General features: G+C 43.4%; 1 protein-coding gene across 2 annotated transcripts in view; it reads right to left on the minus strand.

The window, feature by feature from the left end:
* SYDE2 (synapse defective Rho GTPase homolog 2) overlaps nucleotides 1-18,583 on the minus strand; it is a 31,519-nt gene extending 12,936 nt beyond the window's left edge. Inside the window, exons 1-4 of one of the 2 annotated variants that reach the window (XM_064147926.1) lie at nucleotides 18,318-18,581; nucleotides 14,024-14,752; nucleotides 4,283-5,382; nucleotides 1,108-1,234 (exon numbers count right to left, since the gene is read on the minus strand). In XM_064147926.1, coding sequence (XP_064003996.1) covers nucleotides 1,108-1,234; nucleotides 4,283-5,382; nucleotides 14,024-14,752; nucleotides 18,318-18,426 — 2,065 coding nt within the window. In that variant the 5' untranslated portion in view covers nucleotides 18,427-18,581. Of the gene's footprint in view, nucleotides 1-1,107; nucleotides 1,235-4,282; nucleotides 5,383-14,023; nucleotides 14,753-18,317 lie in introns of both variants that reach the window. The other variant, XM_064147927.1, reaches the window with a different exon arrangement.
* Nucleotides 18,584-19,570: the final 987 nt, after the last annotated feature.

Here is a 19,570-nt window from a genome sequence, read left to right on the forward strand (position 1 = left end):
GATTAAAGCACCTGATCAAAAAAGCCTACTTAACCCTCTAAGTGTCACTTGGTAAGATCTCTAATATGACTCTGCAAACTGTAAACAACAAAACTCATTCCTAATACACTGAAATGAACTACCAAACAGGGTAGTACTGTCCCGTGCAGCTCAATGTTGGATGTTACAGAAAAGGCTTTGGCACAGAAAATTCATACACTGACTAATTTTATTACATTTTCCACCCCTGGATATGAAGGAAATGAAAGCTTTTAACTGATTTCCTAGAGCAGTTGGCTTACTCGGTGATGCCTGAAATCAGATCAACTTTAACTTATGTAACAAGTACCAACAGTTATGAAACTGTTTCTCTTTTAAGCAAACAAACAAACAAAAATCCTCAACGGCTTACTTCAGCTGTGCAGTGCAACTCTTGTAAGACATTCATGCAAAGAGCTGATACAGATGCAGACAGGCTTCCTAAGACCTCCTGTTGCTGTACCCCCAGTTCTCACTCTTTCTAGGAGCTTGCTGCATGACAGCATGTAGGGGACCACTCCAGAGGGGAAGAGAATGCTGCTACTTAATTATGTTCTAAAGGAAGCAATGATTCAAAGGATGGCACTTTTGCAGCTCTAACTAGTCTGCACAAGATGATGGGAAATCTGCTTCCAAAAATCCTACAATCTTCAACATAAAGAGAGGACAACAGGTTGATCTGGCATGGCCCTTGGATCATGTGTTGCAGAGGTATCAGCATGGCAGATGTGCCTGATTATAACCATTTTTTTCAAGAGCTGCTGCAATACAAACCAACAGCAGGGTTTTAATCAGCTCTGTGGACTTCAGATCCTTCCAGACTCTTCCATTTCTCTCAGTAGTAGAGCAGTTATGAAAGCAGCTCCTTCCATACCCCTCTCCTTCCAAATCACCACTGCTTCGCATCTACACAATCTCACTGTTTCTGACCTCATTCTCGTCTAATGTTCAGATATACAAAAAAGCAGTTAACAGTTTGTTAAATGGCAACTGAAAACTACTTGAGAGTATAATTTCACCTTTTAAAAGGCACATTAGGAACACCATACAATTCCACATTGACACAAAACCCCCCAGCAATTGTATTACCTGTTATGACATTAATATCTGGGTAGCGGCTCTCACAAAGCGTAACAGCCTTGCTGTCCTTCTCAAATGCCTCTCGAAGCTCTTTCTTAACTGCTGCTGAACCACAGAGCCGATACAGTCCTACCACCTAGAAGCAAAAACAACAGGCCCACATCAGTCAGCTTCTTGAAGAGAGAGAGGACCAATAGTTGGCTAATGTATCATCTCATCCTGCAAACAAACAATCGTTGGGAAATGTATGTTAAGTAAACTCGAACAGTGCAAATCACTACCATCAAATGGTTGTGTGCAGCATCAAACATTTCACAAGAGTCACTGTTGGGACTGTTCAGCAGCAAGCGAGTAACAATAATGTCTTCCATAACAGTGAACGTGCTGAGCAGTATTTTACTGACAGAACACAACTTTTAAGTTGGAATCACTTAGTGTTTTGCCTTTATGCAAACATGGGAAGCAAAGAAATACAGATTAAACATAGAATCATAGAATCAGTCAGGGTTGGAAGGGACCACAAGGACCCAGGACTGATCCCTGAGGGATTCCACTTGTCACTGTCCTCCACTTGGACATGGACCCATTGGCATACTCTTTGGGTGAAGCCATCAAGCCAGTTCTTTATCCATCTAGTGGTCCACCCATCAAACCCATGTTTCACCAGCTTGGAGACTAGAATGTGGCGCAGGACAGTGTCAAAGGTCTTGCTCAGGTCCAGGTAAATGACTTCAGTTGCTCGCCCCTCATCTATTAATGTTGTGACTTGTTCATAGAAGGCCACCAGCTTTGTCAGGCAGGATTTGCCTGACATCTCTTATTATTCTACTCATCCAGGTGAACACTTTTTTCCCCCCTAGTATAAGTGTGTAAAATCATACAAGATAGAACTGGAACTTGATGCATAGATGTGGATCTGAAGGACATGGTTTAGCAGCAGGCTTGACAGGTAGACAATGCTTGGATTCAATGATCATAGAGGTCTTTTCCAAACAACATGATTCTATGATTCAGCAGAAAGGAAGGAGAAAAAGCATTTTCATCTTTATGTCTACAAAATTACAGCACACCAAAATAAGTCAATCATCAGCATAAAAATAAAGCAGCCACACAACTGACTACCTACTAAAAATAATAAATGCTATAAACCAGTTAAAAAAAACCCTAAATTCCTACAAGTTATGCAGTAAACAAAATTAAAACTTGATACCAGTAACCAGAGTTTCATGAAAATGAGACCTATAATATGCTGTCTTAAAGACAAGATGCTGAATTCCACATGTTTCAAATTATATGAAGAGTTCTATGCAAAAGAGGAATTACTCAATATGATAGGAATGTAACTCAGAATCTTGGATTGAACTGCTACTTAAATTGTGTGCTTTCAGGCACTCAGATTTTGCATGTTATCATTATTTACTTTTCATTTTGCTCAACACCATTCATACAAAGCGCTCCTATGATTTTAAGGAGCTCAGTGTGAAACATACTGATTTTATTATAAGGAACTTTGTGGGCCACTGCACTGAGCAGTGGATTTTTAGTCCAAAACTACCAAGGACTCAAAAGACAACAAAAATACAATTTTAATGCTCTGACTTTGTACTGATTTAGGTCACATCCATCTAGGTTTGTGAACAAGAGCATTTGTCTGTCCATATATTAACTTCTGTTTAAATAAACTGAAAGTTACCCAGTGGAATCTGTACTCCCTTCTTCTCAGGGCTAACTACAATCTAGTATTTGCCTAAAACTTAAGCACCTACACTTAGTTTTCTAATGCCACATCTGAAACTGATGTGGAGATGTTACATCGTGACAGTAGTCCACAAGGGAAGTCAAAAATGTCAGACACACTGTTAAAAGAAGAAGTTAACAGTATATTTTGCATTTTTGATTCTCCCTGTGCAAATACACAAATTAGATTTCATGCTCAAAAGCACCAGGTACATTCAGACTCCAATCGCTTCATTACCAGTGTTGCCTTGATTACCCAATATCATTTGCATGACTAGGTGCTAATAAGCCCAAAATAAAATGCTGAAATCATGAGATGTATACATTGGGAAAAAAAACAATAGAATTTCTCTTCCACTTACTTGCATAACATTAAGAAAAGCATTCACAACAAGAATCATACATTTACTATCAGTAGCGACTTCAAGCAAAGCAATTACACAGAAGTACTATTTCTCTGTAATAATTTTACGACCTAGGTTATAAATCAGAGTTAATCTCTTAACACCTGGAACTACATCCAATCTGACAGCAATTTCAAATAGTAACAGTGTTAGGTGTGATTACTTCTGAGTAAGAACAGATGTAAAGGAAACCAAGCACAAACATATGCTGCGGAAGATCGTACAAGAGCCTCCCACTAGTTTCAAATTAATTGCCAAAATGAACATAGGACCTTAGGATTGTGCATTGTCCTTCCCAACAGACTTCTTATCTAGCATCCATAACTGGTTGTTTCCACACCTTGTTTTTCATGGGTGTTTTTGTCCACTAGGTTACAACAACCAATAAACTGTATTATATATTAGGATGAAGATAAGACATTGAGCGCTGCTGCTTTACAGAAGTCATCTCCTGTCCTAATTTTGAAAACAACTCAAAGAAAGGCAAGGAGCAGTAACACGGGGACTAATTCAGACCCTCAGCATCTTCTGTGCACAAAGTGACATCCAGACAAGTCTTTGGCATGCTGTCCTAAGACTGCACACAGGAAAGTAAAGGTTTGACCTGTTCTCATCGCTTCATGTCACTGCACAAAGCATCTCGGTTCTGGGTAAGAGAACATTTTTACATGTAGATACATGTCCATATGGAGCAATCAGTACCTCAGGAATCAAGTATTTTCAAGTTCTCAGCTCTGCTTTTTGAAGGGTATTCTTCATTGCTGGGGGCTGCAGTTTCATCTCACTACACCCAGTCTACCATGAGAATCTCCTGTGAGCAAGGGTACATCTGGTCTACAAAGGACAAGCCAGAAGCACTGACTTCACACAGCTCTGTTATTTTCTCATATTACAATGACTAATGTGTACCAAACAGGACTAGCAGAGAAAAAAAAATTACATGTAAAGGTGTTTTTAATTTCCCCTTCCCCTGCTCAGGCTCCACAGCAACAGCTATCCCAACATAGAAATATTAACAATACTGATTAAAACACGCACAGTACCTGACAGCCTCTCTTCTCGATCTCCAGAATGCATTTCTGCATCAAAAGTGGCACCATCAAGCCCACGTTTTCCTTCTCTACAACTTTTCGGGCATCCACCCCAAACATCACAGGCTCCTGCCCTGCATCAAGGTCATCAAGAGAGTTCTCCCACTGCTCCATGAGCGACAGCTTGACATAAATAAGCCCCCTTGGTTCCAGCTTGACAGCCAGCTGATGTGTCTTTGTCACTCGGAAAAGAGTGGGAAGAGCCACAGTTCCATGACAACAGACCCGGTTCTTCCGTGGGGTGGGTTCCCAGCTGAACACCACCAGCTTTAAGTGCTGAGCATTTTCAATTTCTATGTTAAACGTGTGGTCCATATCTAAAAACGTTGTCCTGCACGTAAGCAGGGCTGTTCTTGCTTTGTTTACTGAGTCCACCTGTATTGCACAAAAGACATCTTTTGAATCGATTCTTGGTGGTTTCAAGTCTTCAGCACCATAAAAGTGGATGCTCATAAGACCAGAGATATACTGAGAACACTTGGGCTGATCAGAAAAGTTGTAGTGTCTGAAGGCATCGATATCTATTTCACCCTTACCACCGTTACTTGGAAGGCTCTCCTTTCCCTTCCCACACTTGGTTTCATGCCTGTGTTTACCTGATTTTGATATAAGTTCAGGAGAGTCACCATCACTGAGGTAACCACCTTTGTTGAAGGATTTGAAGCTCCTTGAGCTTTTCTTTTTGTAGGTGTGTTGTGATGACACACTGCTGTCGAGATGGTAACGGCTTATTACATTCCTGCTGGCAGCTGTGCTTGAGTTCCCAGAAGATGGCAAAGACACCGTATGGCTTGTTTCTCGACAGCTACCTTTCTGCTGGGAAGGAGGATTATCTGAACTAGTATGGCTTGAAGTTCCCTTAACGCTCAGCTTCCTGCTCAGCTCTGGCAGTTTTTTCATCTTCATGGAAAGCTTCCTCACAGTCCTGGGAGACTTAATTCTATCAGGAAAAGGCCAGTTGATTGATCCACTTTTTTTCAGAGGACTGGGACTTGGAGGAGAAACCTCTGTTGAAGGTATATCAGCTTTGTGTGCAAGTGCAACTCCAGACCCTTTAGAAGAAAAGAGACGAACAATGTTTTTCAAACAGCTTAGTAACTTCCATAGCAATGAAAAAATAAATCTTTAACCAGGAGAAAAGACATCAATTTGTCATAACTTGAGAAACATAATTCCTTCAGACAACGATCACTCATTCATCAGTCAGAAGTTCTTAAGCAATCACAAAGCTATGCTCTGCTGACTCCTCCAGCCAAATCTGGCGATTCACATTCAAAAGCCAGATTTGTTCTGCATTATGGAGACAAAAGGGCCAGAGCCTCCAAATAAACAAACAAGCTAACTTACCCGCTGCGCTCAGCCTGATCCATTTGTGCAGCATCACCCATTTGAGCACATGTGGCTGCATTCTTGGGGCACAGGTGCAACAAAGCCAATCTTAAATAGGAAGACGCTGGAATATGGCAAATGTACTCTTGTCTATGAAGCAGTTAACTACCTAGCCAGCGTATCAGTGCTGCCCACTGCACTTAAGGCTAGAGGAAAGACACTTGTCTCTAGTAAAGAATATGACTATTCCCTTGAGCGTGTCCTTCTATTACCCCAAAGAGCCCTAAATGCCTCCTACACAGACACAGACAGTGTCTCACACCTTCTCTCCCATCTCTCTCAGATCCTACTTTTTGTGGCAGGACAGAGGAGGATGAATACAAGGAAGATTTTTTCCTCTCAGAAGCTGCATCCTGCACTGCCTCATTCCTGCCAGCAACTTTTCATCCTTTCTGGCACAATGACAAGGCTTAAAGTGATATGGTTCTCAATCTCCTTGTGGAAAATCACCTATCTTTCAAGGCACCCGAAAAAAGGAAAGGATCATACCAGCAGGCATTGATGCTGAAGAGGGAAAAAGAGACTCCTTCAATTTCACAGTAAAACACAATTGGTTAAGGAACATTAAACTATCAGACATAAGCCACTACTGCATACAGCCAGGAATCTGTGGTTCACCTCACGGTCCAGTACTCAAGCAAATCCAAATCAACCTATAGTTCAGGCTTCTTTTCACTTTCACCAGTATGAGGCAGCGATGACTGCAGAAAATGCAATGAATCCACACAAGTTAACTAAGCATGCTAGAAGGGAACTGAAGCCACAGTGACAGACAGTAGTAAAATTACACAAGTATTTTTACTTAGAGCCACTTTTCTATCTCTTGAGACACTAAAGAGTGGTTCTTGCTAGCAACAACCACCCCATTCATTCATCACTTATGAAATTTTAGCAAAGGCACTTGTGTAGCCTTGCCCATGCAGGCTAGGGTACTGTGGAGACCCTAAGCACGCTAACCCTCTGTGTTGCAATTAGCCCGAGCAGCTCACAGAGACTAAACCACCTACATCCACCTGTCATCCTACCCTGACAGCCAGAGAAAGAGAAAGCTTATTTATGGAATACTGAAAGACAAACGTGTTGTTTTCATGAGATTCTGAGCAAATCACACTTCATAGAGATTTCTCTTACTGGTTTCTTAAAGGCTCTAATCACTTTAAGTTCAAATCATCACACAGCTAGTGATGCTTTTACAAATCCCCCACTCATCAAAGTTTATTTCTGCCATTTAACTACAGCTTACTTTTTAAATTTCACTCAGCTTAAACATTTATATCAAGCTATCTGGTCTGACCAAAGTGCTTTGCTGTGATTCTGACTCCTCTCCCCAGAAGAACCCTAGAAAGACTAGCTCTACTTCCAACAGAACTTTGGCTTTAATAACTTTTGCAGATAGTTGTTTAAAAAAGTATCTTTATAAAGGGAAGTCTCAGTTATGAAGAGTAACATATAGAATCTCTTCTCTGGAGCAAGAGAGGAAAATTCATTTAGCCCTGGATCTGATGGAAGTAGTTCCCTTGCAGGGGAAGGGCTATTTCTAGCACGCCTGCTGTGTTTTTCTGGCAAGCAGCTAGTTAGAAATGTGGTGTTTGATAAAAGCAGACAAAGCCTTCCCTTGTACTGCAAATCACAGCACGGTCCCACTGGTGGGCTGGCCTGGAGCGCTCCACGGCAATCAGTGCCATACTGCCGCCCGCTAACATTAATCTTCCCTTTCTGTCAAAACCCTCTGGCACAGGCTTGGAAAAGCAGGCCAGCAAATTAAACTCTCCTCAGCTCATTAAAACTGAAGAGTCAATCCAACACCCTGACTTTTGTGTGTCCAACTTGTGCTGTGTTCAGCACCAAACAGTTAAAAGGAAGTATGTGGCTGGAAGAAACTTAACAGTCGAGTATTATGCAGGATGGTATTCCCATCAGCACTGAGCCACATGTTGTTCCACTAAAGCCAGCAATGTGCTGAGGTATGCATGCAATTTTAAAGAGTGTACATGACACAGCTCTGGACAAGCTGCAAAAGGAGCCGTAGCACAGCCCAGTAACACTTCACTTCCCAGCCAAGCAATCTGGTGCAGCTTTCTCACAAGGGTGCTACAGCAACCGAGCTGTACCTTGCTCCTTTTACTACCACGAGGCTATGCTACAAAGAGGCTCTCCATTGTCCCTGTCCTCACTCATTCTGGCACTACATGGGCCACCACAAGAGTTAATTTTTTAAAACAGCTTTATGGAAGAATGGTAGGATATAAAACATAAGAGACATGTCATGCCTGAGGATCATCACTTTTATGTATGCAGCTCACTGTATATATATATATGTGTGTGTGTGTATATATGTGCTAGTTCGCAGCTAGCTGGAATGTTTTGGTGAGAAGAATTAGATTATGGGTTGTAAAAAGGAAACAATGGTGATGTCTACTGCACTCATAGGCTTGCTGAGATGTATATTTCTATGTGTGGTAGTTGACTGAATAGGGCTGGGTGCTAGGTTGGACTGGATGATCTTGGAGGTTTCTTCCAACCTGGTTGATTCTATGATTCTATGTGTGGTATAAAAATAAGAACATAAATATAGATAACACAGTTGCTCTGTCTGGCTCTAGCTGCTTCCCTCCTCTCCCTAACCTGCTGTCTGTGTAACTAATCTGCCTGCTTCACAACCCCTCTGGCCAATTCTCCAAACTCACCTTGAACATAAGGTAAAGTCTGGAATAAGGTAGAGGGGTGGGAAGGAGATGGAAGGGTGGTGGTGAGCCCCTCCTGGGGACTCTGGTTTCTGGGAGAGGTTCTGTGTTTCTGTATTACCTTTTTAACTTGTGCATTTCTGTATATAGTTGTATATATTGCAAATTCTGCTTGTATATTGTGCTAAGCTGTAAATATAAAGCTTCATTTTGATTTCCAGCTTGGCTGAATCTAGTCTGGGTGACTTTAAGTGTGTGTGGGGGTGGGTAACACCCAAACCATCACAGCATATTTTATTAATTTTTACCAGTGAGAACACTTAATCGTTCAAACAACATCCCCAAGAGTGCAGTGCAGCCTCCATCACTTAAGGGTTTCCAGATATAACTGGAAACAGTGCTAGGCTTATCTAGGCTCCTTTTCCCATCAAATGGAGGACAGGATGACCTTCTGAGTTCCTTTTCAGCTGCAGATGTCCTATGATAGTTGTAAATACTTTATTGATCTGAGGTTTTTGTTTGTTTGGTGTGGGAATTGGTGTTAATGAAGTTGGATATTTTCCTATTTCTGCATATTAAATTTGAATATTGGGAACAGAACGGCACAGCGAAATCAGGAGCTTCCTGATGATGGAGTTTTTACACAAAATGAGGTGTATTATCAGATGTTCTGATACAGAATGGGCTCGAGAGAATTGTATTGTAAAAATCCAAGTGAGGTTGTTAAGAAATTGTCTGAGAGTGCAACTGACCTATGTTGTGAACCCACAGCTGAGAGATACACCGTGGTGCTGGCTTCCTGCATCATTCAATCGCAGAAAGAATTTAAACATCTAGAGGACAAGATTCTGTATCTAGAGGAAAGGAATCATTTTGTTGAAGAATTTCTATTTGGTAAGAGAACTAACAGAGGAAAGGGCACAAACTTGGAGACTGATATGAATCAGGCTGTGATAAACCCACCACCCCAGGAAACACTTCTATAGGAGTAAAAGATAAAAACTAAATTGCTTTAGATTAAAATGGGAAAGGATTTACAGTATAACCCCCAGGAGGCTCATGCATGCCAAGAGGTTAAGCGGCTGACTACTGCCTGCTCTCCATCATGGCAGTGATCCTCAGAGCATCCATGAAAGCAGTATCTCATTAGAGAGAGGAAAAAGGACATATAACAGCACTTTAGATCTCTGACCAAACTTAGAGTCTGATATTTTAAACATCAGTGATTCTGTGATGCAAGTAAACCAGTCGGCTCTGCTCAGACGCTGGCACTACACCAAAAGCAAGTGGCAGTACCATGGCTGACGCCGAGCACTGCCTTGTTTGGGCTGCGCTCGTGAAGATTTCCTCCCCTTGCTGTGCTTTTCATGTTATGAAAAGTGGCTTTGCCTTTATTTCCCCAGTCAGAGGATAAACAGTAACTCAGTAACTGCAAAAGGCAATAGCTATTTTAAATTAACTGCTTCTACTCCACAGTTACTACATGCTTTTGCCACTTCTCAACAGTAGGTCTTTATGGTGTTGTCACCCCATGGATCAAAGACACATGCATGAATAAGCCCTCAAACTTTAAAAGCACATGCACAAACTGCCCAAAAGCCCAGACAAACTGGCTTCATCTCTGCAGGAGAAAGAGGGAGCAGAGGGACTTTTCTGCCACACAACAAACTATTCTGGTATCTCAAACATTATGCAAATATTTTGCCTGAATGCTTTTCTGCCTCATGAAAACAAAGTTCCTTGCACTTGGAAAACTGTTAAATCACAAAAGCATCTTCCAATTGGAAAAAAATATAATTAAGCTAATAGTACTTGTAGTGTATGGAAGGAAATTTTCTGCTTGGTGTATGGATATTGCTGGAAGCTTATTTGCAATATCTAAGCATGCAAAGTATTTGCATTGGCCCCCAAAGATGTAACTGGAAACTGAGACAGTGGGCACAGTCTAAGTGAAGGAAGAGCTCCAAGTTGGCATGTACTTAGGCTAAGTGAGAATATGGCATCAATTTTCACTTCCTACAACACTGAAATCTGCTTATGGTGATTCCCACCAGGATTTTCCATACAGGCAGCTAACACATGTACATCCTGGCAACCTGCACAAGTCCTGTTGGGATGTCTCTGAGATAGACACTTGTGAGATGATGCCACTGATTAGGCAGACACTAATCCCTACAGTAATCCTCCCCAAAAGCAAAAATATTACAGATTCTTCAGAAGGCACAGTTCAGAGCTCCACGATGTAAACGTTGCAGGAGCCAACATTTTAAGGGCATGTTCTTTCTCAGCATGCACACATCTATAGAGGCATACGAGTTCAATCCTAAACAGTTGTAAAGAAAACCTCCTTTAATATTTTATATATACAAAACCCTATATATGTATTTTCATACTGAATTAATAAAAAATACTGCTACTTTTCTGATTGTAACCATTTTGCCTGCAAAAGGAAACAGCCTCCAGGCCTGTTCACCACTTAAAACTTCTCCCAAAGACCTAAGAGTGCAAGTTGGCTACATTACTAACTCAGAACCAACCTTCTGTCTTACTCTTACCGTCTGTGTGCTTGTTATAAACACAATACATTAATTATTTTCTCAAGTTCTGCTACAGGGGTGCCCCATTTTTAATCAGTTTGTTTTCAAAAGCCAGCATGGCCAGAATCATTCGCTAAGGAGTTGCCTGACAAATCCTATTAACATGGAATTTACTGTAGAAAGTAACTAGATTAACACCAGGAACTAACGATGCAAATTAGCATCTCTACAACTACAAGCCATTCTACCAATAATATTTACAGGAAGCATTTATTTGCTACTGTGTTTGGGAAGACTCTGAGTTCTATAATTGTTTTTATTAATCTTCAATCTCTCAAAAGAATAAAACAAGAACAAAAAAATCCACAACTATTTTCTATCTGTGAAGCTGGAAATCCAACTAAGGCAACAGCATTTAAAGTTTTAAAGGTAAAAATGATTCCGTTATCAAAAGAAGAGCAAATGACAAAAAACAGCAACTATGTATTTTATTGACTTTTATAGTGTCCTATATTATTCTACCCATGCTTCTCAAAATCTAATACTCTAGACTCTTACACTAACTGATTTTGACTGTTGTGGTTTGGGTGTTACCCACACACACACTCTTAAGAAAATCACCTAGACTAGATTCAGCTGCTGGAAATTGAATGAATGAAGCTATATTTACAGCTTAGCACAATACACAAGCAGATATTTACAATATATACAGAAATATATTGTTAGAAAGGTAATACAGAAACACAACAGCCCTCCCAGAAACTAGATTCCCCAAGATGGCCTCCCAACCACCCTTCCACCTTTTCACCACCCCTCTACCTTACCTCTGACTTTGCCTTATGCTTAAGGTGGGTTTGGAGGATTGGTCATGGGGGTTAGGAAGCAGAAGGATTAGTCACACAGATGGCAGGTTAGAGAGACAGGTTCGTGCAGCCCAAAAAGCCCAGAGAGAGAGATTCTGTCATCTGTGTTTATGTTCTTGTTTTTATACATCTCAGCAAGCCTATAAGTGAAGTACACATCACCACTGTTTCATTTTCACAGCCTGTAATCTAATTCTTCTCACCAAAACATCCCAGCTAGGCTCAAACTAGCACATTGACATACATAAAGTCATATCAAGAAGAAAGGTAAGCTGACTTTTCCCCAAAGCAGTACCTGCTTATTGCTCAGGAGTTACTATTAAATGCGTTCAGCTTTCTGACAATACAGACATGGATTTCACTGCAGCTGTGCAATTCAAACAAGGTCCTAATACAAATACATTTAATTGGCCATGTTGCCCTTCATGCAGTAATTCTGTATGGATGAATTGTCATTTTAAATTTGACTGAAAATAACTGCAGATGCCTTAACTGGATTAAAAAGAACTAAGCTACTTCTCCTTAATAAAGCCAATTACTGAGCAGCAGGGATCCACTTTATCATCAATTAATCTATTCAATGCGAGAGCTATTCAAGACATGCAAAAAGAGAGCTGCATTTAAAGCACCTTCATTAACTCAATGTATAACAAACCAATCAGGAGAAATCCATAACACATTTTCCCTGATTTCATGAGACACTGTAAATAGGCAATTTTGCAATCAGAAATAAATGTTTCTTCACTATGAAAACAGATTTGTTTTTTTAAAGTTCTTAAAGGGATTCATTTTTCTAGGAAATAAGAAGTCACCTATATACTGAGAGATTAACCACTCAAACAGGAGTCAAACGGCTTTCAGGTGGACACACATGGATTTCTTAATGAACCCTGTTTACTGACCTCTTCAAAGTGCCTAGAGCTCCAACAATGACCAAAAAAAAAAATCTACTTAAGAACACAGCATTTCATCTGTCTTGCAGTATTTGACACGACTTTAAAAGTGAGCTATTCCTAAATAAATGCAGGATAACTTTAACACACTTTGCAACTAAAACCATGCTCATATCTGCATCATTTTGACAAAAAGAACAGAATATGAGCTCCCAGAAGAGAAGACTAAGTGTTTTTAATTCTGCTGTTTACAACAGTTGCTCTGGTGCCTTTGAAAACAAGTCCCTTTCCCAGAAGCAACCTCCGTGCTGGGAATACAGGCACAGCAGCTCCTGGCATGCAGGGACACACAGCCAGAAGCCTGCTGGGATGAGGAGGTTGGATGGGGACAGCTCAGATGGGGGTTCCTCTAGAGGACAATGCACATCTGGGCTCCAATGCTGGTGTTTCAGGTCTTCTCTGCTACGCTGGGCAGAGATAAGGGCTCTTAAAAGTCAGTGCAAAGAAAGAACCAACTTTCTGCAAAGAGAGGAACCTGGAATTCTGTGTTTCCTAACTTCACACTGTTTCTAACTCTCAATGGGATACTAGAGTTAAAGACAAGATAATATAAGACACACCACTTCTTAAAAATATCTTTCTGGAAAGGGTTGGGGGGGGTTCCTGCTTACTTTTGCTTGGTGTGGTTTTATTTTTCTTCAGGTTCTTCTGGGAAAAATATTTAATATGATGACAAAATCACACACTAATGGAATTATGGAAATGAGACTATCACTTAGCCAAAGATAACAACAAAGAGGCTGGCTTCCAGAAGTGGAAACCACTCCTCTGCAGTCTATTAAATTAGCCCAAGACAGACAACAAAACAGTAATTACAGAAAGCAAGGTGATTAATAGCATTTATGTTGTTTTCTAAAAAGTCATTATTAAAAAGCCCCAGACAGCAAGTTAAAGAAACTCCTTCAAGGATAGAATCCAAGGCCAGGGTTAGACAGTAGCTAACAAAGGAAACTCGGTGTCCCCTCACGGTGCCAGGCTCTAGTAAGCTCACTTTGTAAAACCTTTGCAAGGTGGGACCCAAAGACCACAAAGGACAGCCACACCTGGACATACAATGAGAAAAATGACTGAGAAACAACTGTGCAGCTGTACATTCAGTAGGCAACAGTCTCACAACCAGATGATTTTTTAACAACCTCGATGTGCATTTCTGCCAGAAATTTGCTCACCAAAGATGAGAAACAGAAGAGGAAGACAGGAGGGTTTATTATTCCTTTAAAAAAAAAAATAGAGGACATAACACTTCCACGTTCCTGAACCCCCTTACCTGCTGAAGGGCACTTAAAGGCGGGATTGTCCTCGACTGCTGGCATGCTGGGAGCTTTGCAGCCAAACCTCTGTCGGTACTGCTGAAAGTGCTCCCCAGGATGCAAGGCATCGGCCTGACTCACTTCACCAGGATGAGCCATGCGACTGCTCCCCACACTCTCCATGGAGCTTGGGGCACCTTCGTGGGGACCCACGGGCATTCCAGAGTCACCCCCAGGGTGAGGATTGTACCGGACCGCTAGGGAGCCCACAGCCACAGGGCTATTCACAGCAGAAGAGCAGACTCTCAGCAAGTCTGGCTCATCATCTTCAGGGATCGGATTGTACCATATTTCACCTTCATCATCTGCATCGTTATCCTCAGTGAAGTCCAAAGCAGTGCTTCTCAGTGCAGCAGGGCTTGTGGCACTTGACGGAGCACTAACAGGAGCACAGCTTCGTGCAGGGTGCTCCCACCCCACTGGTGGCATGGACGGACCCTGCAGCACTGTGGGTTCAGGCAGCAGGATGGGAGATTTGGGTACCAGGACAACAGCTCCATGCGTTTCCTTAGAGGTGTTTTCTTCTGGAGAAGGAGGAGGTTGATGGGTGCTCTGCTGCAGCCAGCTGCGTTTCTTGGAAACAGTAATGCTGTTCACCTGTGGCCTGTGTTCAGGAGCCTCGCTGGCCTGGGGGTACCTGGGCTCCTTCCTGCTCCTTGAAGCTATGTAAACATTTTCTATTAAATCTGTTGACAGAAAGAAAGGGAAAAAAACAAAAAGAGGAAAAGACAAATGTTTAGGATATATATGCTGTTGTGTGACATTTGCATTAGACCTCATGGGAAAGGACAAAAGATAAGTTGATGTGATTGCAAAATCAGATTTCAGCCTGTCAAGGCAGAACGTGCACATGATGAGGAGTCAGGTCTGCTTGCCTGTATTTTTAACACCATGCAATTTAGATAAACGGCAGTGAGATAGCTCTGCTGAAAGGTCACAGATACTCACACAGAAGTGGCTGCTTTCTGCCAAGTTCAAAAACAGTCGGTTTAAGAAGTTGCTACCTAGTATTTCTCCGGTGTTCTTATACCAATGAGGAAATAGCCCCTGCTTTTGATATAATGTACTGCCTAAAAAGCCACAAAAGAACTACAGAGATTCAATTCCAGGTTTATGTATAAAAGCAAGGCGCTGTCTTGCACAACAACCTCCAGATGGGACTGTCCTTACCAGCTTTATCCTATAGTTAAGATCGAAGCATCCCCTGACATGTGGGAAATACAATGACAGATATCATCATGAAACAAAAATTTCACACAACGCCCAACAGAATTCCACTGACCGCTCCCAAAACTCGAAACAATTTCTTTAAAACAATGGCCAAACAATTAATTATGCAACAAAAAAATCCACGTGCACTTGAGTCTTTAGAGCAGGTCCCAAGCAGTACACCGAGCAGCAATGCCATGTCCCTGGCAGGCGGCAGGGCATGGCAGCTGCACGCCTGTCCAGGGAAGTGGGACCACATAAAGAATTTGCACCTCACTCCTAAGCAAACACTGGCCCCTGTGCTGAGACTGGAAGGAAAGCTGCAAATACAACCAAATTAAAAACAAGAAACCGAGGTCAGATGTTCCTCACGCTCTTCTGCAGAAGAGGGCAAACCACAGAGTTTGCACAGCCACTAAGACTGAATGAGGGTAACTAGGTTCTCATAAAATGGACAACTTGTTTTTATTCAAAGCCCTCTGCAATTGGAAATTCTACATGGAAGAGCTATTTGAGACTGGGTGAACATTATTCTCATACAAACATTATCTACACACCAATAACAGATGTTAAAATACAGACATCTCTCTGAGGGACTCAGGGAGCAGCTCTGTAAATCCAGCTGGGTTTGATGGAGACAGGAAAAAGACTGTTACTTGAACACCTTCCTTTAACCCTCTTTTTAGGTCTGTAGATCAATGACAGGAGAGGTTCTTGATAGGATCTAAAACACCACTATTTAATTAGATGATTGTTTTGAAGGGAGGTTTGCTTGTTTAGCTAAACTACAATACAAACATTGTTTGTAGTTCGAAGAATTAACAAAACCAACAGTGCTCATTTTGGAGATTGCGCACACCTCCACTTAACTGCTTTGTTACGCTTGGGCCTAAATCAGTCAGTTAGCATCACCTGGGGAAGGTGTGAAAGCAGGGTCAGTTAAGATCATCTGTGGAAAGCGTGAAAGCAGGGCTGGAGACAGACCTTTGGCAAAGTTTCAGTGACTTGGCTGCAAAGGTACTCATTCCCCCACCTATAGTCTGAAAACGTATGTATGTCGCTGTAGAAGTTCCCCTTTACATCACTATTCGTGTAAGAACTAACCAACCAGACAGGGAAGTCATCTGCAGTGAGCACAGGGCTATGCCTATGTTTCCAAGAAGCCAATTTGGATCAGCAGCTTCTTGGGTAGGCATCCTGCTGCCAGTGATAACTACCTCAAAGCTTTCCACTTCTGCATGGACAGCCCAAGGAGTAGTCCTTGTTCTAAAGACATAAATAAACAGCTGGAGCATCCAAAAGCTGTATTTCCACGAACAAAAATATCTACTACTTCCTGCCTGGCTGCAGAAACGCAGGCCCTTCCGCACTGGTTACGACAGCCTACAGTTCCCAAAACAGCCTGGCTCCTCAGAGGTACTGCATGCCTAAATATACATCCAGCGACACATCTGGCACCAGCCTCAGGCTGCCCTTCTGTCCCAGCAGCAGCAAACACGAAGAGCAAACTCTGCTTTGTTTTCAACATCCATCTGGGTATCTCAACAACAAGCCATCTGCAAAGGTTTACCACAGAAACATGAATAATCGAGCAGCTCCAGCACACACGGGTGCTGCTTGCAGAGGCATGCCACCTATCACACCTATTCAAAACTACCCCTTCTCCAGGCTCCCAACCGGCCAGCGTGCTGCCGGAGGTCAGCGGCTGTAAGCGTTCACCCAATCTCATCCAAACGGTACTTGCATGCACATCTTCCAGCTGCAGCTTTTGCAACGGATAGCAGCGTTTGCAAGCACTGCTTCCCCTTTATTCGAACTTGGCCCTGATCCTGAAAGCCCTTATGCCTGTGTTTATTTAAGTAACAAACTGTTTCACATGCAAGTATCTGCACAACCAGCGCCACAATATCACAGAGCAACTTTTCAACGCCGCTACCTGTTATAGTAATGAGCTTTCGTGCATTAATCAGGTCAGGCACGTACTTTTTGTTCTAGAGCAAAGCTTCACTCAGAAGAATGCTGCTTACTTTCTATTAGTACTTTTCCCCACTCTCTGGCTCGTACTTTAATATATTTAAAAGATGCTCAAAATCAGACCAGGCCTCCACGTCAATGCAGCCCATCACAATGGTTCTTTCTCAAACGGCTCCAGTATGGTGTTAAAAAAAAAGAGGGAAAACAAAACAAACCAAAAAGCAGCAGAAAGAGAGAGAAAAAGAAGCAGGAAAAGAAAAATGCTGTTGCTGCCTTCACTTTCCACTCTATAAAAAATTAATTCGGTATTTAAAGGTAAGTCATTATTAAGGTAACAACACTTAGATGCTCAAAAGCTTCCACGTTTCAGCTCAACTGGAGGTCAAATTTGATACTCTGCCTAGTATGCAGGCACATAAAATATTTCAACTTAATACTGTGCACCGCTTCTCAGATGGCAATGAAGACAGGAGCAGCTTTTTTCCAGCCTCTCTGTATAAATACCAAACAATACACAGTTCTTTTGGTTGCTATTTATACACATATATTCCACCAGGTCCCCTAGGAAAACTGTAAAGAGTAATAATTAGGTATTTAAATGGAACAACAGCAAAAGTAAACATTTATTCGTGGGCTTTCAAGCTCACCCAAACAATCAGAGAACCAAAACCAAAGAATGACAAACAGTCATGCACTAAGAAAATGTGCAGGGATTCAAAGCCGTCGCGGAAAGTCAAGAGTCTCCTGTTTAACGCAGAATTTGTAACCCTGCGAAGAAAAGCGATTACCGGCGTGCAGATGCTACCGCCGAGGAGCAGTTCAAGTCCTACACTCAAGATCGGCGCCCAGCTCCGGACCCTTCCCGCGACTCTCCGGAGCGCGGGCACAGCGCATCCCCGGCGCACACAGGGCTCCTCGCCACGCTCTCCCGGCAGGGAACCGGCTGCCCGCCGCCGTTCCGGCGCTACCCACCACCCGCGCCGGGCAGGTGAAGGAGCGGCCACGGACAGGCGAGCAGCCGGAGCCTCGCAACCGAGTCTCGACCAAGCTCCGTCCGCAAGCACTTACCCTGAGGGGCGCAAATCCCGCCGTGACGGTGCCCGGTGCCAGCGGCCGCCCCGCGCTGGGACCTCCTGCCCCGCAGCTTGGAAAGCGTCCTGCGGAGCGGGTCAGCCATGCCTAGGTGCTGCCTCCTCACCGTCTTCAGCGGGCGCTGCCTACCGGCCCACGGAGGCCAGCAGCCCCCCTGCGCGGCGGCGGCAGCCCTGGGCCACACACCCCCATGGCGGCGTGGCTCCGCGCGCCCGGCCCCGGCTCCGCCGCGCACATACTTGGCATAGCTGAGCGGGGTGAGAGGGCGCCCGCACTGCGCATGCCCGCACCGCCCTCCCCTCCCCTCCCCGCCTCGCTCGGGGGGCTGCGCCCCGCGGGACTAGGTTGGCCGCAGGCCTTGGGACGCTGGCGAGCGTGGCCGGGTGCTGCGACCGGAGGCGCACCGCCAGGCTCGGGCTGTCGCCCTTGGGCCGTCTGAGGAGAGGGACCTGCGGTGTAGGACCAGGCAGCCTGGGGTCCTGGGCCCACCGCAGGTGGGTGCTGGGCCCGACCCCTCCATCCCAGGGTGCGTCCTGCTCCTAACAGGCTGCCGTCAGTACAGCTGTACTGGGAAGCGGTTCCCAGTACAGGTCGGAGTACCACCTCTGTCAGCCACGTGCATAGCATTACTTGCCAAAGACCGAACGATTCACGGCATACCTTGAATACTTCTTTGCCCATTATAACGTTTGGGGGTTTCCCTCCAAAGAAAAAAATCTGTAGGCTGCAAACTGACTTCTCCCTGCGGGACAAAGACCATGCGTGTGGCAGGTCTTGCTGCCCGGCAGCCTTTGCAGTTACCCTTGGCCCTGGCTGAGCTGAGAACAGCAGCTTGGTGCTCCGCTGGAAAGTCTCTGCATGCTCCTCAGCAGAGCGGCCGCAGCAACACGCTGAGAAAGTTGGCTTCAGTGTCAGTAGTATTTAATATTCTAGCTAAAAGGCCAAAGACTTGGAAAATAAATGGCATTAGGACAGAGAAAATGGTGCACTGAGGCTGGCGAAGCAGGGAAGTTTTAGGTTCGGTGTATGTGTTGCTCAGGACGTTGTGCATCAGTTCTATTAGCGGGTCTTTGAAAGCAGTCTCAGTAATGGTACAGTATTGATCTTTTTACCAACATAGAAGTACTCAACCAGCTTTCATTATTAACATCTACGTGGATCTGCGTCTCCTGCGTTTCATTCCACTATGAGCAGCTTCAGGAATAGCATTTGCTGCTTTTCATACCACG

This window comes from Pogoniulus pusillus, chromosome 8 (genome assembly GCF_015220805.1).
Source record: "Pogoniulus pusillus isolate bPogPus1 chromosome 8, bPogPus1.pri, whole genome shotgun sequence".
Lineage (NCBI taxonomy): Eukaryota > Metazoa > Chordata > Aves > Piciformes > Lybiidae > Pogoniulus > Pogoniulus pusillus.